Genomic DNA, 27361 nt, shown 5'->3' on the forward strand with positions numbered 1-27361 from the left:
GGAACAAACCTTCTTAACTACTTAGTCAACCCTTAAGGTTATTAATTAAAGATATTTTTCATTGGAGAATTACGTATTATAAAATTTCTTATTTATATAGAGGACATTTAACAACCTCAAGAAAACGTGAAATTATATGAATATTTACATCTTATTTTGTTTTTTTACATATTAGTTTAATATTGATTTAACGAATTTTAAAATATTGGTAGTCAATATAAATTTTATTATTAATACATCTAAAAAGGGGAAAAATTAAATTTCAATTTCCATCGATCAATTACATTTATTAATTTAGAAACTTAAAAATTATGTCAAATTTTATGTAAAACATTGAGTTGGGTTACAAAGCATTAAAATGAAAGATAAAAAAACCATTGTGGTATAAATGGACTTCCAATGGGCGGACTTTACATACTATGTCAACCCCGAAATGAGGACTCATCTCATACTTTCGGGTGTGGGTGTGGGGATAGCTCGGGCTTGCACAAAAAAAAAAAAATAAAAATAAAAATAAAAACTTCTTTTGACCAACTATGATGAAATTGATTGATTGACCAAGAAACTAAAAAAGCAATTATTCATATAAAGAAATGGTTATAATAAAAGAGAATTTGTAGAAAAATATTAATTCAAATTCAATAATAAATAATTCACTTTTTGAAACATCATATATATACAACAATTCTAGAATTTTGCTTTTCTATTTTTACCTATAAAATTATGTGTTGATTGAATTGATGTTGTTTATGGCTTCTTAAATATGATGGGATTGTTTTGAATTTTTATTTTTTAAACTGTTTTTCAAAATATATAATTAAACTGATTTCTTATTTCAACAAGGTTAGTTAGGAATTAAAAGTTATTATTTGAGATTTAATTAAGTGCTATAATTACTAATGGATGGCATTTACTAGAGATGCTTATGGAAAAAGCTTGATTCCAAATTTCCAGTACACTTTAAACTTCACCAAGAAAGGAGAACAGAAATGCACGTAATGAAGTAAATGCACAAACTGGTAAAGCAATTCCATTAATTTTTCATCCGCAGAGGTGCACTACGCAATTTGGGCATAGTCGCAGAATACAAAATATTATAAAAACACAAAAAAAAACCAGCCAAAAAAGAGAAATCAATAGCCCCCAACTCCCAAGGGCACATTATATGCCTACTAAAACTTTTTTTCATCATGAACCAGTTATTCAAATATTAAGGCAGGAATTTCTTTTTCTTTGTTTGGAGTAAGAATCGACAATCTTGGGGAGGGGATTAAACCCCTATCTCCTGAACCATTCACTTGGCGCTGGCAAGCTGGGTGCGGAGGAGCTTGGCAGCAGCAACCATGTTCTTCAAGGCAGGCTTCACCTCAGAGTACTTGCGAGTCTTGAGACCACAGTCGGGGTTCACCCACAAGATGTTGCTTTCAAGCACTGCAAGCATCTTGTTGATTCTGTCGGCAATCTCTTCAGCTGATGGTATTCTAGGAGAGTGGATGTCGTAGACACCAGGGCCAATTCCAGCACCGTACTTAACTCCCTCACGGAAGACTGAAAGGAGCTTCTCATCAGAACGAGAGTTCTCAATGGTAATCACATCAGCATCCATGTCAATGATGGAGTGAATAATGTCGTTGAAGTGAGAGTAGCACATGTGAGTGTGGATCTGTAAGTTGTTGAAAAAAAAAGATGAGATAGAAGTTCCAGAACTAAATTTGAAATATGAAATTTTGATAATGGGGGGAAACCAACCTGGGTAGTGTCCTGGACACCGACATTGGTGATCCTGAAGGAGTGGACAGCCCATTCCAAGTAGAAAGCATGTTCTGATTTCCTAAGAGGCAATCCTTCTCTCAAAGCAGCCTCATCAATTTGGATAACATTGATGCCAGCCTTCTCAAGATCCTCAACTTCATCCTTCATAGCCAAAGCAATCTGGTAGCAGGTCTCAAATCTGGATAATTGGCAGAGATTTATGTTAAACAATATAGCAATTACAGAAGTCTAACAAACATAAAATTTCATTTTTCTTCTTTTGTATCTTTTATCTCTTCTACTCGTTTTCATTGTCTATACCTGGGCTGGTCATTACGGACAAAGGACCAGTTGAGAATAGTAACAGGGCCAGTAAGCATTCCCTTCATCGTGCGAGCAGTCATGCTTTGAGCCATTGAGGACCAGAAGACAGTCATAGCTTTGGGGCGGCTCACATCACCATAGATGATTGGTGGCTTCACACAACGAGATCCATAGGATTGCACCCATCCATTAGCGGTGAAGGCAAAACCAGACAACTGCTCTCCAAAGTACTCAACCATATCGTTCCTCTACAAAAATAAATGTCTCAGTAGGAGATGCAACAAAATTACTTGTGAATAGAAGATGAAAGGACCGAATGTAAGAAATTCCTTGAAAAATCAAAACCAAGGGAAACATCTATTGCTTTTCCTCCACAATCAGAGGGAAGCTCACCTCAGGCTCTCCGTGAACCAGGACATCAATATCAAGGTCTTCTTGGAGTTTGACAACTTTGCTGATTTCCTCCTTGATGGCATTAACATATACCTCCTCAGAGATCCTAAGCACAGCATGATCAGGGCATCAATACATGCAAGGTTGAACGCAATTTCACAAATAATGTAGAATGATGAAAATTTTCATATTCACTCACTTCTTAGCCTTGTATTCACGGCGAACTCTCCTAAGTTCAATAGTTTGTGGGAAGGACCCAATGGTGGTGGTTGGGAGGACTGGAAGATTAAGCTTCTTCTGTTGAGCATCCAATCTAGCACTAACATTGGTAGCACGTCGGTGGTCTGAACCCTTCAAAGCAGCAGCCTGAGAAAGCAATAAAGGTGAATTAATATCTACAAAATGCTACTCTATGGATCAGTCAATTTAAAAGCACAAAAATGGCAACATAAATGAAGCACTTACAGCCTTTTGAACTGCTTCATTGGTCACCCTTGGGGAGGATTTCCTTGAAGCCTGAGCAGCAGCATTGGAAGAGAAGAATGCCTAAAAATAAGGCCACAAAGAGTGAGTAATGACACATGATAGTTAAGTATCTGGTCAATTCTTATAACATTTTGAAAGAGAATGATACCTCATCCTTCTGACCAGCCAAAGCCTTGGCCAGTGCATTGACTTCAACAACTTTCTGGGCAGCAAATGCGAGCCATGACTTGATTTCCTTGTCCAGCTTAGGCTCGTTAACTAGATCAACAGCTGTGTGGAGAAGCGAACTGGAGGTGGAGACAACAAGCTTGTCTGCACAGTAAAAGTAACAATTATATATCAAATTCTTATTAGAAAATATATTTATCACCATGTAAAACAAAATGCAAGTAAAATATGAATACCTTTGCCCACAATGCCCTCAAGTTCCTGCAGGGTGCTCAGTGAAGCAGCAAGATCATTGGCCCAAATGTTCCTTCCATCAACCACTCCAGCAAAGAGGTATTTTCCATGAGGGAATCCACCCTTGATCAGGTCAAGGGTCTTAGTTCCACGAACCAAATCAAAACCATAGGCAGTGACACCCTTCAAACCAGTGAGGGTCTTGAATGCCTCAGCAGGAATGTCAGCAAAGTAGGTCTCAACGAGAACGTTCAAGCCAGAGAGAGTTGATTCCAATTCAGCATAGGCCTCAGTGAATGCTTGCAATTTGTGAGATTCAAGATCCATAACAAGCATGGGTTCATCAAACTGAATCCATGTGGCACCAGCAGCTTTAAGCTCAGAAATAACTTCCCTGTAGAAGTTTTTATTATTACCATGCAAATTAAATAAGTTAAAACATATATACATACAAGTATTTATAGGTTTAAATATTTTTAAAAAGGTTAAATTTTCTTACTTGTAGACAGGAAGGATTTTGGGGAGAAGGGAGAGAAGAGAGAAGGACTTCTCAACACCCTTGCTTGGTTTAGAGAGCAACAAGTAAGACACAGGGCCAACAATGACTGGAACAGTCTCTACTCCAAGCTGCATGGGAGACAAGTAATTCAGTATCTTAAAAGCTTGACAATCAGATGTAAAGTTAAAAGTCAATCATAGTAAAAGACAGAACATCAAAACCATTTTGCATTTAACTTTATATCAACATTCGGTGTAAGAAGTACAAGTAATCCTCCATGAAAAAACAATAAATCCTAATGTACAACTTCACAATCAATAACTACTTTTCTTTTTCTACAGGGCAAATAAATACTAAGGTATTCAAAACCATAAACTTTATGTGACAGATCTAAATTCAAAATAATAAATCTAAACATCATATAATTTTCAAGGTTATATGAGAAATCTCTTGCACCTATAAAACTAAATCCTTTCAGCTTTGAAATAAAATTGAATATCTAATTTTAAGAACTTAGCAAAAGTCTCCACTTCATACTTAACAAAATATGCTCACCTTAAACTTAATTTTAACACCTAAAAAGATAAATTGCCAACATAAATAAACAAAACAAAGTTGGAAGAAAATACTGACCGCCTTAGCCTCCTTGAATTCACAAACAGCCTTGTGAGACGCATAAGAGAATTTGGTTTCCGGTGCCAATTCAGGGACAATGTAGTGGCTACATCAACACATAAAACTCAACCACTTCAGTCAAAAAAAATAATAATAAATTAAATAAACCAGCCAGATCTTAAATCCCAATTTGAAATCTGCCGCCACTTACTAGTTTGTGTCAAACCACTTGGTCATTTCCATGGCGGGAACAGCGGCATTTCCTCTGGCCATAGAGAAGTAAACATCGAGCCCAATCTTACCACCGTTCCAGTTGTACCTAGCTGGAACAGCGCCGAGCATTGCTGTAGTGTCGAGCACTTGGTCATAGTATGAGAAAGTGTTGCTGGGAATGTACTTGATCCCGGCCTCAGACATCTGTTTCCAGATAGCGGATCTGAGATCAGCTGCAACCTTCTGCAAATCCTCTGCGCTGCTCTTGCCATCCCAGAATGACTCCAAAGCAAACTTGAGCTCCCTCTTGGGGCCCATGCGTGGATATCCAACAATGTGAGACGCCATTTTTTCTATCATCACAACACATCCAAATCAGGTTTTGACTTCCATTAAAACAAAGAAATTAAAATTAACACCATTTGAAATTTACTTTAAGCAGATCTTTCAAGATCTAAGACATTCGAATATAACTAATATCAGATCTGATGAATCAACATCAGATCTACACATCAGAAGTTATGACAAGTATCAGTAGGTCCGGTAACGCTAACCGAACCGTGTAAATGATTAGAGATTAGACTTAGATTCAGATTCAAACAACTGACACGGTACACCTTTTGGTTTAACTGACCGGTAACGGTACCATGCCAGCAAATTAACAATACATTTACTAAAACACTTAGAATCACTAAGCAGTATAGTGAAGATCTCATGAAATCGAATAAAAATCATTAGTAATTTTACCGAAAACTCACAGATTTTTGGTTTTTTTTTTAATTTTTTTTTTTTAACAAAAACTTGATTTAAGATCTGAAACTTGCAGAAACCAAGCGACGATTAACATCATGAGAACACATGAAAGGAACCGTACCAAACGGAGATAGAACCGAAGAGAAATGAGAAAAGTCCGGTGAAAGAGTGTAGAGTAGAGAAGAGAAGAGAGCGGCACGAGTTCTACGCAGTGGAGTTTAGGTTCATTTATAGGCAAAAAGAATCATATTACTTTGCTGAGCAGGCACCTAGATCTGAGATTGGCTTGCTACATTTCTTTTATTAGATTTATTAAATTTATGATTTTCAGTGAAGTGGATGTCCCGACGCGCGCCTTTTGGCGCTTGTAGCGTTTGTTGTGGTTTAGTTGCTACTTTTGTTGAGTGTTAGATATTTGTGGGGTCTACTCTGTTGAGAGATAGTCTTCGTGCCAGATAATACTCGCTGTGTCATTTTACTTCCATAATACCTTTTGGTCCTTAAGGTTTGGCTCAAGAATGTAATGTCCAGTAAAATCTGAAAATAACACTTAAGCCCTTATCAGTTAAGCTATTCGAAGAATTTTTCATAAAGTCTAAAATACCCCTAATCTATTAATTTCTATGTTTTATGTACAATTAAACCTCGATAAATTAATAAACTCCATCAAATAATATTTTGGCCAGTCCCAACTGAGGACTTTAAATTAATAATTTGTTAAATTTATAAGATAATATATTTAAATATATATATATAGGTACCACTTGATAAATAAATTAAAAATTTTCTTATACATCAAAACTATACATATGCATGACTCAATTGGAAAATCTTTGTAAAATATGAATCCAATGTTATTTTTTTCCTCTTTAAATTGATGTCTTCTTATACCGCATCTTTAATTTTTCTTAGTGAATTAAAAAGCTTTGGTATAGTGTTCTCATATTTATATATAATAAGAATAAATACAATATGATATTTACTAGGAGAAAACAATCTTCTATAGACTAACTCCTATGCCACATTAATTATGAGATATTCTCTATACCACAATAACTATACACAATATAATATGCATTAAGTTCAATATTTTGAAAATAAATAAAGAATGTCTTGATAAATTAATAATTATATGATTAAATATTATATCAATTAATTGATAAATTTTTATAACCCAAAGATATTAAAAATCGATAAAATTCCCATTATATTAAAATAATAATTCAAAATTTATATGATATGCAATCTAAATGGTAAATAATATAGTAGATTTTAATATGCTACTTTACCTTAAATAATTAGTATAAAAACTGACAAAGTTAAAACCCAAAAATAGAAAGTGAAGGAATGTTGTCTTTGAAAAAGTTAAAAAGTCCATTTGAGGCTGAGATGTGTTCAAATATCAGTGGTAGGGGTGTTTACGAGCCGAGTTTTCAGCTTAACGAGCTGGACTTGTGAGAGAGGATTATTAATCGAGCCGTAAATTTCATGGCTCCACTCGACTCGGGAAAGGGTTGGGAATGTTTCGAGCTGGCTTATCGAGCCGAGTTTGAGCCGGCTCGCTAGCCAACTCTCAAAAAATATTCAATTTTTTAAAGAAAAAATCAATTTTTTTCGAGCCAGGCTCAACTCACGAGCCTAACAAGTCGAGTCGAGCATGACTCAAACTCGGCTCATTCTATCTCACGAACTGAGCCAAACCGACTCGTTATCTGACGAACTGAGCCGTTAACAAGCCAAACTTGAGCCGAGCCGGCTTGCGGGCTGCCCGTTAAGCACCCCTGTTCAGTGGTATAGATTTGAGGATGGAATTACACAGCACCACTTTCTTTGAAAGTGTTATCACGCGCCGTAGTGACGGTAGGACTTAACACTCAATTAGTCAAAAAAATAAAAATATTTTCATAAATTAATTAATGAGAACTGAGAAGTAAAATTTGTGAAGAAGAAGTAACACAGAGAGAGTTGGTGGCCGAAGTTGGTGGGGAATTGGTGGCGGGGCCACGTCTTTTGCACTACGGTAGGTTAATTACAAATGTTTTTTTTCTAATGAATTCACTTTGTGAAGTTACCAAAATGGTCCATTGTTTGTGTCGAGAGGCTGCAACGTAGACAATGGGTTTGTTGCGTGAGGGTAGGTGTTGTGGGTCCACTCTTTTACTTGATCGTCTGATGAAATTTAGGTCCTTGATGCTGATGGCAGCATGTATCATGATTTCTTTTTATTTTTTCTTTGTTTGGAAGAAATTAAAGTAATAATTCTAGGCATAATAAAAATAAATAAAATAATATTTTAAGAATTAAGGTGGAACCGGTGTCAAACTGTTTGACTTCAAATCTTTTAAGTTATGATATATCGATCATGTATTTAATTAAAAAAAAACCTTAATAATATATATATTTATAAAGTATAATATATTAGGATCATATTAGTGTCATTATACGCAAGACACACCTACCTACCCTCTAATTGATACCATCGGAAAAGCCATATGTTAATTACAATTAGGAGATCAAATTTATGTATTTACTTATTTTCTAAGTTTTCGGGGTTGGTAGGTGGTGGTCCACAACAATGGTTGGCCCCACATCTATCCCACGGGCTTCGAAAGGCACACATTGAACTTTTATGTCCAAGAAACTTGTTCACCTTTTTTTTTTTTTTTTTTTTAATCAAGTTTTTATGGTAATTTATTTGCACATCAATTAAATTTGTTTAGATATTAAAATTATTAATCAGATAAAAATTTTAGTGATCATTTCTATTAACAATTTAAGAGGGATTCAAACTCAAGACCTTTTAAATAATTTATTCAATAATCTTTATCAAACCATTCGACTCCCTAAGATTTGATTGCTCTAGTTTTTTTTTAACGAGGCCAATTCATGCTTCACCTTTGTAATTAAAGGTATAATTTTGAATCTAAACACTATATTAAAATTAATGTTACTTTAAATAAAAAGGTTAGAATGTAATAAATCAAAAACTATTTTATATATAAGAGTGTTTATGGTAATTTTAGTTAATAATATTATTGATTATGAAATTAAATAGTACGAGTACGAGCTACTTAACGCTTCGCAAGATTCGAGTGAAACAACAAGTACAGCAGGTCAGGTTTTTGAAAGAATATTCGAGGTACCGTTGCATGAGGTTGGCTAAAATGACGGCTTTGTGCCTTTGTGGGTGAGCCTGTTTTATAAGCAAAACGTAAAGAATAAAGTTTTTATTTTATTTTCATGAAAGAGACTTAATAAAAGAGATAATTAATACATAAAATGCGTAAAAGATTTATAGTTTATTAATTAAAATTTAGATAGAGAGTAAAATATAATTCTTTAAACATAAAGAGTCAAACTCACTCTCTAATTTATATTTAAAGAATAAAGTTTATAGATAGATTTTTTATAATAAAGAATTTGAATTTATTCTTAATATAAAGAATAAAGAATGAGATGCTCTAAAAGCATCTCCAATTATATTCTTTATTTTAAAGAATATTTTTCATTTAAATAAAGAGTATATTCATTATTTTTTAAATATAAAGAATAAATTTTTTATTAAAATCTAATAGACTTTTTAAATTTTAAGAGAGGAAATATATTTTTTCAAGAAAAAAAACTTAATAGGAAAGATAGATCATAAATAAAATACATAAAAACTTATAATTTATTATTTAAAATTAAGATAGTGAGTAAAATTTAACTTTCTAAATATAGAGAGTTCAGATTCATTATTTAATTTATATTTAAAGAATAAAAATTTTATTAAACTTTTATTTTTATAGATAAATTCTTTATAATAAAAAATTTTAATCATATAAAAAGTCATTTACATAAATTGCGCTAAAAAAAAAATAGGCATAAAATTTATTATTGTAAACAATAGAAGCTTTTACGGGAATTGCCATTTACCAATCACTGAGCTCAGTAATTGCAACTTATCGACCAACCATTCTGTCCAGACTGTTTAAAGCAAAGGAGTGAAGGTCACTTCTGTATTAAATTATTAATACTGTACCCATTTTAATTCCCATTCCCCACCGCATAAAGGTCTCAGATTTGGAGATACTTCTTTCCAACAGAGAATATAATAATGTTGGTCATTAAATAACCCAATTTTCTTTTTCTTTTATATTTTTTAGTGCACATGCATTGCATGTTACAATGATTAATTAGACAGAAAAATGCACTCAAAAATCTTAATCACTGTCTTTACAACCTATAGTAGCCTACCCAAATGCCAAAAGTACTCTTGGGTTCATGGGTTGGTCGTGTAAGTGGGTTTTGAGGACCAATTTTTAAGCACTTTTTCTTTTTTCTCATCCATATAGAATGTAAAGAGCATGAAAATATAAGATGAAGAAAAGGATAATTCATCTGCGATTTAAGTAGGGGTCGTGGCTAAGGGTGAAATCGAATTGAGTAGAGTATATGTCTACTCAAACTCGACTCGATTGCTACAGTATCAAATTCGAGCCTAACCGAGCATGAGGAATTGAGTTCGAACTCCAAATCGATTCTTGAAATTAGAATTCAAGTTCGAATTCGAGTTTTAATCGAACTTAATCAAGTTTTTCGAGTTGAATTGTATTGCGATCAAACCCGACTCAAATTAGTATTCGAGTTATGTCGAGTCGAGCTTGAGCCGCTCGACTCAATTTTCACTCCTAGTCTCGATAGTGGGTTGTTGCATTAGTCTTCCCCAAGGATTAGTCAGGATGTGCGTAAGCTGACCCAAACACCTTAGTTAAAAAAAAAAAAAAAAAAAAATTGTTAATGGGCATTAGGATCCTTTTTTTTTTTTAAATAAAAAATTATATTATAATTATATGGATTAAGAGCATTATAGTTTGGATATTGTATATGTATTGTTTTAAAAATAAAAATAGATTTTGGTAGAGGAGTACACATGGCATATACTAGAAGAGTAACATGTCTCCAATATCCCAAGTGTATTCCATTATCAAAAGTGTTCATTATCTAAATATTAGTATAATAGGAAAAAATCATGAAATTACTTTCTTATTATCCACATCAAAATAAATTCCTAAGATTATTTTAGAATTAATAATTAATTTTAACATAATTAAAATAATTAATACAGTAGTAGTGATTTAATTTAACCTGAAATTAGTTAGAAATCAAAATTCCAGTGGGTGAGAGTATTGAGTATAATGCATTAAATAAGCATTTGCAACCGTCGGTGGTTGAGTGACACGCGCAGGAGTACGATCCTCCCAAAAAGATTGAACATGTATTATAAGGAGGACCAGATTCGGTGTGCAGTGTGGCACGCATGATAATACGGTGTCGGTGATTCACCTTCCATCACGCACATCCACACGCCTTACTGTTTCCTATTCCCACGCGGCAATTACTCCCGCAGACAGATAGACAATCACGGGTACGTCAGGGTAGCCCCCGCCGTGTGCCCTTTTGTCTTTTCCAAAGTCTGAAATGAGATTCCCAAAAAATGATTTTGACTTATTTATGAAAATAATAGAATAATTTTAAACTTATATCTTAGATCGAGATTTAAATTTGATTATTTGTATTTCTTTCACTAATTATTTATGGCTTTTTTTATTTTTAATTAACCTATATATATTTGGACTAATTTGTATTCATCTCAACTAATTTCTCTGAGGCCTTAAAGTGAATAATCGCATAAATCCCTTCAATAGTCACCTTATTAGTGCTTGGAAGAATTCTAATTAAAAAACTCATGTTAGACCATTTTACTTTTTTACCATCAGACCATCCAATGAGAGTCAAGATATGAAATGCATATTACCTTTTGTGTATTTCACTTTGTTGTAGTAAAACACTTTCGAAAAATATTATTAATTGATTTAATTCAATCTTCAAATTCATTAATAATTTCTTGAATTTAATCTTCAAAAAACATATTGATCTTTTAACAGTGTTGATAGTTTTTAGATATTAGATTTATTGAATTTTTATGAAAAGTACGTTTTCCTTAAAATTAAATAGAATAATCAACGGTTTGTATAAAATTGAGGGTTAGAGTTTTATTTCCCGAATTTTTGTTTTTCTAAGTTCTATTTCGGAAATTAGCGGATGCTTACTACAAAAAAGGTCAAACGCTTGGACGTTTGATCGTATTTTTAAAAACCAACGGATTCTCATTATAAAATCAATTTTTATTTTTATGTTTTTAATTTCTGATCATATTTCAATAGTTTTATCAAAATTAATTTAATTAAAAACTATCAAGTATATATATAATTGAAAACATTTACAGCAATAAAAATTAAAAACATTAGGAGGCGTATATTAATTTTAATATAATTAAAAAAATTGAAGCTACCAACCAAGCTTTGAAATATGTATGGCGTGGTTGGCCAACTATTACAGATGATGAGACGGCTTTCGTCACCAACCTTTGATTGTTACATTATCCTTCTTACTAATCTCTTCATTTTCACTCTCTACTTCACCAACCCCCCATCTATTCTTTCATCCTATTGCTTCCTCATCAAAACTGATTTTATCATTATAATCGTTTAATTTATTAATTTAATTATAGAATAAAAATCCAAAAGCAAGTTTAATTGAATATCAAAACTCATAGAATATAAACTTTTAAGTGTTTTATTCTAGAGGTATTAATTCAAATCCCTCATCGACGGTTAATAGGAGTAGTCACTAGAATTCTTACTCGACTAATAATTCCAAGATCTTGAGAGATTAATTGAGATGTATGTAAGTCAGCTCGAACACCGTCAAGTCATTAAAAAAAAAAAAAAAAAAAAAAAAAAAAAAAAAAAAAAAAAAAAAAAACAGTGAGGCTCTTTTAGGCTGTCTAAATCTCCCAACAAACCATCTTTTTGCATACAAAACAATCAAATTAGCTTGTCTCCTTCCACACCATTATTGTGCATAATCCTGATTTTCTTTTGTGTTAAGGAGATAATCTTTGACCTAATTATGTGATGGTTATAAAACTGTCACATATATATAAAGTATTTATATTCTATGTTAAATTATGATAAGTTCGGAATAAGGAGTACAGACTACGTTACAAGATTTGATAAATTATGCAAACCTCCATGTCTAAACTAGAAGAAAGTGATACTTTGTAATATAATTTGGTTGGTTAGGGAGGAAACATGTGGCATGCCTGCCATTCATTAATGTTCTCACAAAGTCACAAAATTTGGTAAGTCAATCTTGATTTAACCAACTTCGCCTAATCTCTCCTATTTAATCACATCTTATTACATTATAAAATTAAGGGCATTTTACTCTCTTAAATTAAGCACTCAAAACTCCTTCCACTCTCAACACTTCTACTCCCACAAGTCCTCCTCCTCCCCCAATTCAACATTGCCTCCCATGCTTTACACATATGTCCAATTCATTACGAATGACCCTCCTGTTAGCTCCATTAAATACTGGAGTTCTGAAAGCTTGCCATGTTGTGTCCATGGAGATGGTTCTACTTCAATTCTTTGCACTTTCACCCTCTTTTCTTGGTTCCTTGTAGAACCCCATTCCGTTGTAACACAGCCCGATGAAGCTAGAATTCTAAGAGGTCCAAAAAAATGGACCATTATATGCATGCTCAATGCAATCAATTAATATACATAAATTCAGAAAACCTTTATGCAAAGCAGGCATACAGTCATGTAAGATACATAAGCACATCAGACGTGGTTATGTAATTCACGCTATTGGTTGGACATACATAAACTCGTCTCATAGAAGAATCATCTGAAACAAAATGTATTTAAATAAATATACCAATCCCAAACCTAGGCCCACTATTTTGTATGAAAGCCTTTTCTCTGGGCAGCCCATGAGCAAGGCCCACAGAGAAATTCACCTCCCTAGACAAAATTGTAAGATAATCTAAGTTTAGGGTCATAATTGACAAAACCCGTTTTGCCCCAACTCCAAAACCCTAGCCCTAGGTTTAATAAAACCCTGACATTCTCACCGTCGGCATACCGCCCTTAAGCGGTCCATCCAGCACTCTCTTTTTTTCTCTCTCTCTGTATGTCCTCTCTTCCTTGATTTGTTCATAAAGTTTCAATTTTTTTGTGTTTGATTTTAATTCATTTGATTTGTGGTTTTGTAGCTCTGATTTGGTTTTAGGTGTTTAATTTTGTGTGTGATAAAGATAAATTTCATCAATGGCGATAAATGTGTAATCCCAGCTCATTATGAGGCCTTTGTTAGTCAATGGTCAGGGAATCGACTCTTTCCAACGTTTATCTGAGCAACATAATTTTTTTTATTTGTACCAGTTTAATGAAACGTTTGTTTTTGTGCTTTTAATTTTTTTATCATATGATTTGATGTGTTTGTGTATCCCGGGTATTATTTATTTTGTGTTTGTTCATCTGGGTTTGTTTCATATTTGTTCCCACTTCCCCGTCATGCTTCAAAATAATCGTGCTAATGTATATGTGATTGTTTTATGACTGAAAGATTTACTTTTTTCTGAGGGAACTTGGATGATTTGAATGTTCAGGGGTTTATTTGAAATCTTGAAAAAGTTGTTTTTGTTTGCTCACAATTGAGCTTGTTTCTTAGTTTGGTTTTATTTTGTGTTATAGGTATACTGTTGCACAATGTGAACAGAATCTGGAAAATTGAATGTAGGTTGTTACATGGTTTTGTTCGTCATTGAGTGTGAAAAATATTTCTATTTCCTGTGAAGATTTATGTGCTTATGTTGTTGAATTTTTGCCTAATCTCCAGTAAAGAGAGCTGTTCCCAGTGATGTTTTATTACTGACCATGCTAATTCTGAAAATTAGATGACTGAATACTTCTTTTGTTATGTTCTGAGGGAACTATTCTTTTCTTATGTGATTACATTTTGTTCCTTTTTGAGTTTTGTTTAAGATTAAGTAAGACAACATTTTGTAATGGAGGTGTTATTATTGATTAAATTTGTTGCGTAGTTGTGGCAAGCACTCTGACACTTAGTTGTGGATATTCCTGCATTCACGTATACAATTTATGGTATGTTTACAAAATCTTAATTTTAGTACACAACTAAGTTTACTAGCTTATCACATTGTGATTGAATTTCTAATTATGAATGTTTAGTTTATGTTGATTGCTTAGTACTTGGTGATTACTTTAAGTTGTTTAATAAATGACTTTTGTGTAATGATGCAAATCTTCTCTTAAAATACTTATAATTTGATGGGGATTTCTAAAGAATTCCAATACTTGACTGGGGCAAACCAGTTATGTTTGTAGATTCCTAAGTAACCGTCATAAATAAATGCTCTGGATGTTGATGGTCTTCCATAATAGGAGCTCTTCCATCTGTGGGCAGGTCTCATATTCCATCGCCTAGTGGAGTGGCGTTGCTGCTTTTACCATTTGGGACTGGCCATGAGACATACATTTGTTATATCATCATAGAAGAATAGATTTTACATATTCTTTAATGCATTATTTAATGTTCTAGTTATGTAATTTCTGTTATATGTTTAGTTGTGATGATGAATTCTATTTTGTATTTTTGTGACGAGGGATTACTCAAATCCTTTACTTTATTGGGGCAAACCAGCTATGTTTGTACATTCCAAAGTAAACGTCACAGATAAATGTCCATTGACGTTGATGGTCCTCCCTCTGTGGAGTTCCTCCGTTGACGGGTGGTCTCATATTCCATCGCCTTGTGGAGCAGCGTTGTTGCCTTTACCATTTGGGACTGGCCATGAGACAAACATTTTCTCTGCATTTTTCTATTTTTTTTTTCTTTGTGTGAAGAAGAAATGTGGCCAAGGAGGAAATCATTCATAAAATACACCATCTTTCGGGACTGAATGGCTTGTTTAGCCTTGGTGACATTCTGCAATTCTGAGGCCGTATGTTTGTTTTGCTTTATTTGTGTTAGTTTTCGCCTTTCAAATGAGAAGAAAGCGTTTATCGCAATTGGGTATTTGGTACTAGTGTTTCTCAGCATATTAATCTCATTGTTACTCTTAATATCAAAAACACATTACACCTTCAACTATTGGCAATAGGTATATATGGAAATGTTTTTAATTTCTTCATTAATTCTCTGAATTTTACTTTTACCTTTTTGTTTCAGAAGTGGGACTTTAAGAATATTAAGTTTTAAATTACTTTTCCTTTGTGTGGATTTCCACCGGATTTAATCGAGGTATGTATGTTTATTTATCATTTTCATTATAATTGTAACACAATTTCTTGACTAAAAAAGATACAAATTAGTCATCATCTATCTAAATCTAATCCATTGGTTTAGAAAAATTTGGACACAAAGATATTACATATAACTCACACTCTATTATTACTTTAGTTTAAAATAAATATAACTTTAGATATTTTATTTTCGCTACCTATTCGGCCAACAAAAACTCCAATTCAACAATGGAAACCTCAATAAAAGCTTCATCTCGTATCGTCACCAGCATTCATCTTGCTGGTATTCATCATCTCCGATCATCACATCATCACCTCTCCTCCACACGACAGTCCACCACTCAACTACCAATTTGTTCATCTTGCCAATTTGTTCTTTGTTTGGTAAATCATTTTTATGGCTCTTAAGCATTTCAGTTATAAAGACGTGGATGTAGGATGTGTTAATGATTTTTGATTCTCAATATGCTCTTGAAAAGGGAAAAAGTATCAAACAAATCCCGGGTTTACTAACCCAGTATTATTAGCCCAGCCTGGCATAATAAAAATCGTGTATTTATCCGCATCCAGGTTCACTGTCAAATATCCGGGCCGGGTCTAGACCTGGACAAACCCGGCCTGGCCAGACAATTGACATCCCTGCTCCCTGTCTTATATCTTGCTCTTACTTGGTTTATAACAAATCTAAAATATAGATTCTGCGTAATCTATTTCAAGATTATTCAAGTTTGTGCAGCAGGAGTTCTAGCCCTTCTTTATTGTAGAAAGGAAGACAAGAGACAGATTACATGGGTATGATAGGTTTAGGTGTGAATGTTATAAATGTTTTGAGTCCAAAATTGAAGAAATTTTCAATGGCAATTTCTTTGTCAGAGGTAAAATAATGGCCATGGATTTTAAAATTATTCTAGTCTGTGCACCAGGAGTTCTAGCTCTTCTTTATAGCAAAGAGGAAGGCAAGAGAGTATTACATACGTATGATAAGTTTCTTCTCGTCAGGCCTTTATGTGAACTGAAAATGTAAATTGAATATTAACTAGCTTATTACTGTTTAGTCTTTGAATATTGCATTTGTTTTTTGACCATAGAAATGGTGATCCCAGGCAGCTCGGTTCTTTTGCCTTCCCTTGATTGTGGGTAGCCTACTTTAGAGGAGGCAATATTGGAGAGAGACATGAAGCTGCTATACAACTAACAGCGTTTAGTTTTCTTTGTTATATGGGAATGTTTACTGCTTTACACATTAAGGCTCTGTTCATTATTGTTGTATTAGATGTTATATTTTTTTTACTAGTCTTTTGTTTTTCATTCTCACGTTGTGATATTTGTTTACTGTTTCATTATAATATTTTCATAGTCTTGGAGTTGGTGAAGAACTTGTTTGGTAACTTTTTTTCATTTTTTTCATGTTGTGTTTAGGTTGAATAATTAAATTAATTTTTGTTAAGTTACACGTTTATGGTGGAATAAGATTGAAATTAAGAAGCCTAACAACGGTTACAATGAATTAAAGAATGAAAAAGTCAGTTGAACACAAACTCTATGTGGTGCTGAATATGAAATGGTGACTCACTGGAGTTGTCTGTGTTGCCTACTCAGCTTGGTATCTGTTATTGAAGTATAAGTGTCTTTTGATCCGTAAAACATGCTGATATTTTGTTGTATACATCTAATATATATACATATATATAGTCATTTCTTTGTTAGTGAGGCTGGTGATGTTTTTCTGTTTCCCTGATTTTTCAAGAGATTTGCTGCCCAAGTATTTTTCAAGCTTTGCAAGGCAGCTCAATACGTAGGTAAGTTCTTTTTCTGTTTTCACTTTGCTTTAGATACACATTTATTCTATTTAATTTTTGAAATAATTGTTGTTTTTAGAGGAAAACGATTTGTTTCTTCAAACTCTACTTAGGATTTCATAATTTTTTTTATAATTTATAACTTTTGTGTACTAATGATTATGCTTAAAGACAGCACATATTTATGTTTATACCATGATAATTCATTTTCATTTGCTTCTCTTTCCAGTATATTTAATCATCTTTCATGGTTTGGCTTCTGGGTTTTCAACCTTACTTTGATTTTCCTAAAACCCACTTTCAGTTGGATGAAATTTAATACAAGTTAAGCTATGGAAGAATCACATGGACAGGGTAGTTCAAATACGCCGGCTTCTTTTCTCTCAAAGACATATGAGATGGTAGACGATCCAATTACCAATTCATTGGTGTCCTGGAGTTATTGGTCAACTCATTACTCATTTGCCTGAAAATGTTTTTCTGATCTATTTTATAAGTAGCACTTCCTCATGGTTGGTGAGGAATGAGGTGCTCCGACAGTGTGGATTGCATTATATTTTCAGGTTTTTTTTTTTTTTTTCTTTTTTTTTTTCTTTCTTCCATTTATTTTTTTGGTTCTTGGGATTATTTCTTTTTATCTTTTGATTGCATAAATGAATATTATTAAGTAGGAATAATATTCATATATATTATATATTAGTTGTAAAATCTAAAAATATTTGAAATATAACAAAGTAAAATATGTTTATTTTTCCTACAATTTTAATCAATTTTTAATGCATATATAGTATTCTCTTAATAATACCTTTACAAGATTTACTCTCATTCTCTCTGATATTTCTAATCAAATGAACTGTTTACAGAATCTTTCGAGGTTTTTTATTTAATTTCATGAATGATCCTTCTATTTCTGTACTTCATTTCTTCATTTTCGTTAATTAATTTTTAATTGAACTTCAGATCCTCAGCTTTGCCTCTGCAAAGCTTCAAATTCAATCAACGAAAGGCTCCTCTTTCTTCTTGCTCTTTCAATCCACTGGAATACACTTTATACTTCAATCTGGTTTTACTTTTACTGTTTTGTGTTCATGTGTTTGTGTTTTATGGAGTCTCTGATTTGTTGCAGAGAATGATGAATTATTTTGATCTGTCTCCAAGTATAGCCATCAAGGTGACTTACCGAAATAATAATTTCAGTTCTTTTTTAGGAAAAATATTATTTGGTTTGAATCGCTATTATAGTTCATGTTTTAGGTTGTTTCGTAACTAAGACTGCTATATATATTTTATATGTAGATTTCACTCACCTGCCCTGTAGCAGCAGGTCTTAGGGGAAATGAATACATCTCTTTTGACGATTTCAATTTGTCTATATTGTCCAATCATAATGGAGTCTGTGTGGAATATCCATTCGTTTGTTTGTTCTGTTTTGTTTATTCTGTTAATGTTTTCGTCAAAATGACTGTACTTTTTGGTCTTAATTCTTCATTTATGATTATACAATGTCATTGAGAGAGTGAAAATTGGACATTTTTAAGTCAAGTATGGAAAAGCATGTTAAATGGGAAACTTTGCTCAGTAGTGTTTATTATTTTGTATTAATATATGATTGACGAAAATTGTATGGCAAAGACCAAAACCTGCAGTGCTGTATAGCTGTTGTTTGCCAATAAAATAAGTCCATTATTGCAGTTTTTAAGTCCTTGTGAAGGTTGGTGAACATTGATTTATACCAGTGCCCTTGAAGAGTAGGCTAGGCAAGGTGGTCAAGTCTGTTGCTTGATTTTTGTTCTGAATTATTAGTTGTGTACGATTTTGTTGACTCTTGATTATGTATGAACAAATTCCTGTAGAAGATTGCTGACAATTTTCATTTACAGGCAATTTCAGGATCTACGCCAAGTAGAGAGATGAATGACTCTCAAGTGGAGGAGGAAAAATCTGATATCTATAGTAATAACATGACAAAAGTTATGGGTGCAGGTAAGTTTACACATAAGCTTTAACCTTGACGTTGAGGAAGTTGTGGAGACTTTAAGGTATACAGGACATGTTCCATGTAAATGGCATATCAATTGTGGATTTACTACATATATAGCCAAAAATAAAAAAATATAAAAAATTTGAAGATAAGTTTGCGCTAATTGTAGAAATTTTTTCGCATCTGATTCTTTGGATCATTATTTCATATGCTGTTCTGGCAGCTTATTTAATATGGTGTGCTATGGATATATGTAAAAGATTGATTACATGTGGATTGTTTATTACAATGGACATATTCCTCTAATTCCTTTTCTCTTACAAGTCTAGATTTCTTTTATTAGCGTCTCTGCATGTTGCAGATCATCTTCTTTGGTGTATTTTGATACAGTTTTGACCTATAGGCATGAACTAGGAATGAATTACAACTTCATTCGACTAGATTTGATTGTAGGATAACTGTTGTTTTTAATTTCTACGAAGGAATTAATTATATTCTCTCGAGGATGATCATCTGATTTTCACTTTTCTTTATCATATCTGTAGACTCCTGAAGATGTTGACAAGCTTCGTCAAAATGGAGTTAAAACCATATTTTGCGTGCAACAAAATCCAGATTTGGAGTATCATTAAATTTGTTTTAGAAGTTATATCTCAATGTATGTTAACAAAAAATTAATCCTTATTTTATGGACCTTCATTTGTTAACATGATTTTTTTAGCATTTAATGCAATCTATTGAAATGATTACATGACCAAACAAATTGCTATAATTCCTTCACCAATTCCAGATATTTTGGAGTTGACATTAGTGCTATTCAGGAGTGTGCCAAGACATATGATGACATTCAACACTTGCGTGCTGAAATAAGGTTAGTCATTAGAGAGTGGTCACTTTATCATTATGACTGTGCTCCAGCAGTGTGGTTATTTAAATTTTTTGAAATGTAGTGATGTGAGGGCTCAGGTTGAGGATGAGGATGCAGCGGTGATGAACCTTATCAGCTCTGATGATTGGGTATGGTCTCAAACTTTGTTGTTTTCTACTTCTAAAGGCTGTTGTGTTTTGGGTACAAGTTTTGTTTTGTTCATGTAATTGTAGGTTGTGTTGTTGGATGAGAATGGAGTAAACATTGGGTCTGAACAGATGGCTGAGTTATTGGGGGGTGCAGGGAATACAGTGAGGAACTACTTTTTTTATTGTTTTTCAAAAGTATTTAGTCTTCTGTATGCGTATGAGCGGATCAAATTCATTATAAAATGGTATAAAACCATAAAATCATGTCTCTCAGTTCACAAATCATATATGCAGTTGCAGTTGTTAATTACTTTTCTATCGTACAAGAAATACTGTAAGAGAATTTTAATTTGTGGAATGCATCCTGGCATGGTGTGCATATTTGTTTCTGATCTCTTTTAGTTACCATCTATCAGGCGGTGATAGTATAGTACACCAAGTATTAGAATGGGAACAGAATATTTTTTCAATCTTTGGTTGCAGATAAGAAGTGGGGTAAAGGCAGGGATAAGATTGGCGATGAAGACATCACCTTTCAACGAATTGTTGCCAAGGTTAGAGCCCAATATTGTCACAGGCGCCAATGTTCAGGTAATTACTCATCATCCCATTTATGAATTATCATTAATTAATTATAACATAAAGTCTCTTTCGTTAGGTGTGCTGGGAGAAATTTGCTAGGTACTTTGAGGTGGAGCTGAAGGAGGTGAAGCTAAAGATGGATACAATGTAATGGACCCTCAAAAAGCAGTTTAAATGGTAGATGAGAACACTATTTGTTTATTCGATTCTGAATCTGCATATTTTGTCTGTTTATATAATCTTATCTACTAATTTTGAAGATTAAATAACAATGCAACTATTAGATTATTAATATAAACATAATAGCAAAATTTAAGAACTCTCATGCTCATATAATAAATTAATCTGAACTTTATATAGGTCAATATTAGAAAGAAAAACCTAGACCATGCTCACAGATAGCTAAATAAAACACAATAAGTTTCCTTATTTAATTGAATATGCCTTTTGGATGAGCTAATAGCTTGATATCCAATTAATCTAAATTTATTGTGATGTCTGTATAATTCACAGTATAAAATGATGGAGGCCCAAATTGTTTCACATTCTGTCAAGTCTCATGGAGTTAAGAGTTGCAAGGACACACATGCATGATTGGCTGATACTTTTGCTTCTTGTGGTGATAATTGCCATCTTCTTGCTCATGTAACCATTTTACCGTTTTGTTGGGAAGGATATGATGATTGATCTTAGATACCCCTTGAAAAGTAATACAGTACCCTTTTGGACAATTCCAGTAAGTTTCCTGCATGGTTGTGCCTACTTTTCTTAAAATAAACTCTTTGGTTTTAAGAATTTAGTATTTGATTAATGATGGCCCTTCCTTTCCCTGGGATTATTAGTTGTATGCAGGTGTCTTGCCCTTGGTGACATTCCCTATTGTCTATTACCGTAGGAATGATGTATATGACCAGTTTTTAGCCACTCCAAACTTAATGTTTGTATAACACCTCAATATCTTATCCATGTTTCAGGAAAATGAATATATATTCCCTTATGAGTGTTTGTAGGAGTTTTGACATGGGTGGTCATGAGTGTTGTGTATGCTAAATTTTTTGATAGAAGCGCCCTACAACTCATAAATTATACAACTTCTACCATTCCCTCATTGCAGGTTGCCAATAAAGAAGACATTGAAAAATTTAGTAAATGGACTGTGAAGGTCGGTCCTTTGCTTGTATGTCTTGCTTCTGGTAATGATTATCATCTTATAGTCTATTCTCTCTTATATTAGAAATGATCTAGGTCTGGATAGAAAGGAATGTGTTCACTTGTGCTAGATTTTGAGGCCATATGCTCTCTATTATTGCAGGTGACAAAGCAGCACAATGAAGACTGCAAAAGACTTTCTAAGACTAATGGGAGTGCCTGTAGTTGATTGCCTTGCAATGGAAAGTAAGCCAGGGGAAGTTAGTTGTCCATCTCTCATGGAGTTATGCATATATAAAATATGTGAGGTACTTGCTTGCATTCCCTGGGTGTGTTTGGTTGAGGATTTCTCTTTGCTTGTACTTTTCTCACATGTTTCAACCTTGATAGGATATTGACAAATATACTTCATTCTCAATGCTACCAAGAGATATAAGCCAACAAATCTTCAATGAATTGATATTTTCGCATGGTCTTACTGATGCTTCTGTGGAAGCTTTCCGAGATTGTGCTTTACAGGTAAGACTTTGTTGGTGGTTTGAGCATTGAAGTACTGATTATAATTAAAGCTTCTCTACTTTGTTTAGTTCTTGATGGAGGCTTTCAGTTATAAAGTATCCGCGTTATGTTTGCAGGTTGTTTTGTTGGGTGAATATCCTGGAGTGAAGGATAGTTGGATGGATCTTTGTGGTTCTGATGTCACAGATACTGGGATGGGTCTCTTAAAAGATTGTACCAACATCCAAGCATTAACCTTTAACTATTGTGACAAAATTTCAGAACTTGGGCGTAAGCACATCAGTGGTGATCCTTTCTATTTTTTCCTATTACACGCAGCTAGCTTATTGTAAATTGTTGTGTTATAATATAATTTTATATTTTTATTATGATGGCCATTTCCATTAATTAGATATTCTTTGTTAATGAGGCCGGCGATGTTTTTCCGTTTCCTCGATTTCTGTATGTTTATAAACTTCATCCAATCATCAGCCATGCTGCTTAGGTTTAATGTATGGGAATTTATATTCGTAAATTTTCTAAAACAGTTAAATTAAGAGTTGCTTCTCAACGAAGATTAATGCTCGAATGCAAAGTAATTATTTATGGTATGTGCTTGTTTATGTATTGCAAGAAGAGTATGCAATGTGATTAAATTGGTGGTCTGTTTTGACCCTAATGTAAAACTATACATAATTTAAACATGATTTCACCAAAACAAACTTTATAAACTGATATATCACGGTATGCAGCAAACAACAATCCACATGGAAACGGGCCTTACATCTGGTTCTACAATAAATAGTTAAATACTAAACGTGTAGAGGCTATGCCTCATTATCTACGACAATCCCCCCAAAAATATCTCTGCTTTACTCTGTTTTTACTTTCTTAAACTTGGTGCAGACGCAGAGGCTCTTGGCGGCAGCAATCACGTTCTTTAAGGCAAGCTTCAACTGAGAGTACTTGCGAGTCATGAGACCATAGCCGGAGATCCTGTCCATCCAAAAGATGTTGGTTTTGAGCACTGCAAGCTTCTTGTTGATTCTGTCGGCAGTCTCTTCAATTGATTGTATTCTAGGATAGTGGATATCATAGACAGCTGGGACAATTCCAGCACCATACTTAACTCCCATACAGACTGAAAGGAGCTTCTCATCAGAACGAGAGTTCTCAGTGGTAATCCCATCAACATCCATGTCAATGATGGAATGAATATTGTCGTTGGAGTCACACACGTGAGTGATGATCTGTAAGTTGTTGAAAAACAAGATGAGATAGAAGTTCCAGAACTAAACTTTGAAATATAAAATTTTGATAATGGGAGGAAACCAACCTGGGTGGTGTCCTGGACACCGACATTGGTGATCCTGAAGGAGTGGACAGCCCATTCCAAGTAGAAAGCATGTTCGGATTTCCTAAGAGGCAATCCTTCCATCAAAGCAGCCTCATCAATTTGGATAACATTGATGCCAGCCTTCTCAAGATCCTCAACTTCACCCTTCATAGCCAAAGCAATCTGGTAGCAGGTCTCAAATCTGGACAATTGGCAGAGATTTATGTTAAACAATATAACAATTACAGAAGTCTTAACAAACATAAAATTTCATTTTTCTTCTTTTTATCTTTTATCTCTTCTACTGGTTTTCGTTGTCTATACCTGGGCTGGTCACTACGGACAAAGGACCAGTTGAGAATGGTAACAGGGCCAGTAAGGATTCCCTTCATTGGGCGAGCAGTCATGCTCTGAGCCATTGAGGACCAGAAGACAGTCATAGCTTTGGGGCGGCTCACATCACCATAGATGATTGGTGGCTTCACACAATGAGATCCATAGGATTGCACCCATCCATTAGCAGTGAAGGCAAAACCAGACAACTGCTCTCCAAAGTACTCAACCATATCGTTCCTCTACAAAAATAAATGTCTCAGTAGGAGATACAACAAAATTACTTGTGAATAGAAGATGAAAGGACCGAATGTAAGAAATTCCTTGAAAAATCAAAACCAAGGGAAACATCTATTGCTTTTCCTCCACAATCAGAGGGAAGCTCACCTCAGGCTCTCCGTGAACCAGGACATCAATATCAAGCTTTTCTTGGAGTTTGACAACTTTGCTGATTTCCTCCTTGATGGCATTAACATATTCCTCCTCAGAGATCCTAAGCACAGCATGATCAGGGCATCAATACATTCAACATTCAACACAATTTCACAAATAATGTAGAATGATGAAAAATTTCATATTCACTCACTTCTTAGCCTTGTATTCGCAGCGAACTCTCCTAAGTTCAATAGTTTTTGGGAAGGACCCAATGGTGGTGGTTGGGAGGACTGGAAGATTAAGCTTCTTCTGTTGAGCATCCAATCTAGCACTAACATTGGTAGCACGTCGGTGGTCTGAACCCTTCAAAGCAGCAGCCTGAGAAAGCAATAAAGGTGAATTAATATCTACAAAATGCTGCTCTATGGAACAGTCAATTTAAAAGCACAAAAATGGCAACATAAATCAAGCACTTACAGCCTTTTGAACTGCTTCATTGGTCACCCTTGGGGAGGATTTCCTTGAAGCCTGAGCAGCAGCATTGGAAGAGAAGAATGCCTAAAAATAAGGCCACAAAGAGTGAGTAATGACACATTACAGTTAAGTATCTGGTCAATTCTCATAAGATTTTGAAAGAGAATGATACCTCATCCTTCTGACCAGCCAAAGCCTTGGCCAATGCATTGACTTCAACAACTTTCTGGGCAGCAAATGCGAGCCATGACTTGATTTCCTTGTCCAGCTTAGTCTCATTAACTAGATCAACAGCTGTGTGGAGAAGCGAACTGGAGGTGGAGACAACAAGCTTGTCTGCACAGTAAAGAATACAATTATATATCAAATTCTTATTAGAAAATATATTTATCACCATGTAAAACAAAATGCAAGTAAAATATGAATACCTTTGCCCACAATGCCCTCAAGTTCCTGCAGGGTGCTCAGTGAAGCAGCAAGATCATTGGCCCAAATGTTCCTTCCATCAACCACTCCAGCAAAGAGGTATTTTCCATGAGGGAATCCACCCTTGATCAGGTCAAGGGTCTTAGTTCCACGAACCAAATCAATACCATAGGCAGTGATACCCTTCAAACCAGTGAGGGTCTTGAATGCCTCAGCAGGAATATCAGCAAAGTAGGTCTCAACGAGAACGTTCAAACCAGAGAGAGTTGATTCCAATTCAGCATAGGCCTCAGTGAATGCTTGCAATTTGTGAGATTCAAGATCCATAACAAGCATGGGTTCATCAAACTGAATCCATGTGGCACCAGCAGCTTTAAGCTCAAAAATAACTTCCCTGCAGAAGTTTTTATTATTACCATGCAAATTAAATAAGTTAAAACATATATACATACAAGTATATATAGGTTTAAATATTTTTAAAAAGGTTAAATTTTCTTACTTGTAGACAGGAAGGATTTTGGGGAGAATGGAGAGAAGAGAGAAGGACTTCTCAACACCCTTGCTTGGTTTAGAGAGCAACAAGTAAGATACAGGGCCAACAATGACTGGAACAGTCTCTACTCCAAGCTGCATGGGAGGCAAGTAATTCAGTATCTTAAAAGCTTGACAATCAGATGTAAACCTATTTTTAACACCTAAAAAGACAGACTGCCAACATAAATAAACAAAACAAAGTTGGAAGAAAATACTGACCGCCTTAGCCTCCTTGAATTCACTAACAGCCTTGTGAGAAGCATAAGAGAATTTGGTTTCCGGTGCCAATTCAGGGACAATGTAGTGGCTACATCAACACATAAAACTCAACCATATCAGTAAAAATAATAATAATAATAATAAATTAAATAAACCAGCCAAATCTTAAATCCCAATTTGAAATCTGCCGCCACTTACTAGTTTGTGTCAAACCACTTGGTCATTTCCATGGCGGGAACAGCGGCATTTCCTCTGGCCATAGAGAAGTAAACATCGAACCCAATCTCACCACCGTTCCAGTTGTACCTAGCTGGAACAGCGCCGACCATTGCGGTAGTGTCGAGCACTTGGTCATAGTATGAGAAAGTGTTGCTGGGAATGTATTTGATCCCGGCCTCAGACATCTGTTTCCAGATGGCGGATCTGAGATCAGCTGCAACCTTCTGCAAATCCTCTGCGCTGCTCTTGCCATCCCAGAATGACTCCAATGCAAACTTGAGCTCTCTCTTGGGGCCCATGCGTGGATATCCAACAATGTGAGACGCCATTTTTCTGTCATCACAACACATCCAAAACAGGTTTTGACTTCCATAATAAACAAAGAAATTAAAGTCCACATCATTTGAAATTTACTTAAAGCAAATCTGTCAAGATCTAAGACATTCGAATTCAACTAATATCAGATCTAATGAATCAACACATCAGAAGTTATGACAAGTAACAGTAGGTACGGTAACGTTAACCGAACCGTGTAAATGATTAGATTAGATTATGATTTGAGTAAACGACTTTTCTGTCTTTTTCACCCACAGAATTTTAAAGTACCCTTTTCACCCAAAAAATACTTTTCATGACACTTTCCCACCAATCCTGTCAATCGTCGACCGATTCTGGCATTGTTGTAACCCCAAACCACACCACTCTTTTCCTTGATCATTACTCACCAAAGCCCATCAAACTTCACTCCCGTCGACTTCGCCAATCGTCAACAATTGAACTATTAGGGATTGCGTAATCACCCTTTCCATGTCAAATTCAGAC

At 34.3% G+C, this 27361-nt stretch overlaps 2 protein-coding genes, 2 non-coding genes and 2 pseudogenes across 4 annotated transcripts; 4 read left to right on the forward strand and 2 right to left on the reverse strand.

Annotated features, from left to right (window-relative positions):
- Window positions 1-996: 996 nt before the first annotated feature.
- LOC116116575 (5-methyltetrahydropteroyltriglutamate--homocysteine methyltransferase 1) lies at window positions 997-5702 on the reverse strand. Its single transcript, XM_031402641.1, has 12 exons — window positions 5559-5702; window positions 4683-5036; window positions 4490-4577; window positions 3857-3984; window positions 3360-3751; window positions 3104-3267; window positions 2935-3015; window positions 2669-2835; window positions 2470-2575; window positions 2074-2324; window positions 1750-1951; window positions 997-1663 (listed from the first exon to the last, which is right to left on the reverse strand). Exons 2-12 carry the CDS (start codon window positions 5030-5032, stop codon window positions 1295-1297), a joined length of 2298 nt encoding a protein of 765 aa, XP_031258501.1. The 5' UTR covers window positions 5033-5036; window positions 5559-5702; the 3' UTR covers window positions 997-1294.
- A 7887-nt stretch (window positions 5703-13589) lies between these two features.
- LOC116116743 lies at window positions 13590-13696 on the forward strand (annotated as a pseudogene).
- Window positions 13697-14181: 485 nt separating this feature from the next.
- On the forward strand, window positions 14182-14266 carry LOC116116746. Its single transcript, XR_004125858.1, has one exon. It is a non-coding gene; the product is annotated as a small nucleolar RNA snoR53Y (small nucleolar RNA).
- Window positions 14267-15206: 940 nt separating this feature from the next.
- On the forward strand, window positions 15207-15297 carry LOC116116733. Its single transcript, XR_004125846.1, has one exon. It is a non-coding gene; the product is annotated as a small nucleolar RNA SNORD96 family (small nucleolar RNA).
- Window positions 15298-18401: 3104 nt separating this feature from the next.
- Window positions 18402-22973, forward strand: LOC116116576 (annotated as a pseudogene).
- Window positions 22974-23480: 507 nt separating this feature from the next.
- Window positions 23481-26892, reverse strand: LOC116116574 (5-methyltetrahydropteroyltriglutamate--homocysteine methyltransferase 1-like). Its single transcript, XM_031402640.1, has 11 exons — window positions 26519-26892; window positions 26321-26408; window positions 26067-26194; window positions 25570-25961; window positions 25314-25477; window positions 25145-25225; window positions 24879-25045; window positions 24680-24785; window positions 24284-24534; window positions 23960-24161; window positions 23481-23873 (listed from the first exon to the last, which is right to left on the reverse strand). Exons 1-11 carry the CDS (start codon window positions 26887-26889, stop codon window positions 23496-23498), a joined length of 2328 nt encoding a protein of 775 aa, XP_031258500.1. The 5' UTR covers window positions 26890-26892; the 3' UTR covers window positions 23481-23495.
- Window positions 26893-27361: the final 469 nt, after the last annotated feature.

Source organism: Pistacia vera, unplaced genomic scaffold (assembly GCF_008641045.1).
Source record: "Pistacia vera cultivar Batoury unplaced genomic scaffold, PisVer_v2 Contig78, whole genome shotgun sequence".
Taxonomy (NCBI): Eukaryota; Viridiplantae; Streptophyta; class Magnoliopsida; order Sapindales; family Anacardiaceae; genus Pistacia; species Pistacia vera.

Excerpts from the sequence above, each read along its gene's own strand:
- LOC116116575 (XM_031402641.1), bottom strand. The coding sequence starts at position 5,032 with ATGGCGTCTCACATTGTTGGATATCCACGCATGGGCCCCAAGAGGGAG. Across the intron at positions 4,578-4,682 it reads AAGTGGTTTGACACAAACTA|CCACTACATTGTCCCTGAAT; the intron begins GTAAGTGGCGGC and ends GTGTTGATGTAG. Across the intron at positions 1,952-2,073 it reads GTCCGTAATGACCAGCCCAG|ATTTGAGACCTGCTACCAGA; the intron begins GTATAGACAATG and ends CCAATTATCCAG.
- LOC116116574 (XM_031402640.1), bottom strand. The coding sequence starts at position 26,889 with ATGTGTTGTGATGACAGAAAAATGGCGTCTCACATTGTTGGATATCCA. Across the intron at positions 26,409-26,518 it reads AAGTGGTTTGACACAAACTA|CCACTACATTGTCCCTGAAT; the intron begins GTAAGTGGCGGC and ends GTGTTGATGTAG. Across the intron at positions 23,874-23,959 it reads GTGTCCAGGACACCACCCAG|ATCATCACTCACGTGTGTGA; the intron begins GTTGGTTTCCTC and ends AACAACTTACAG.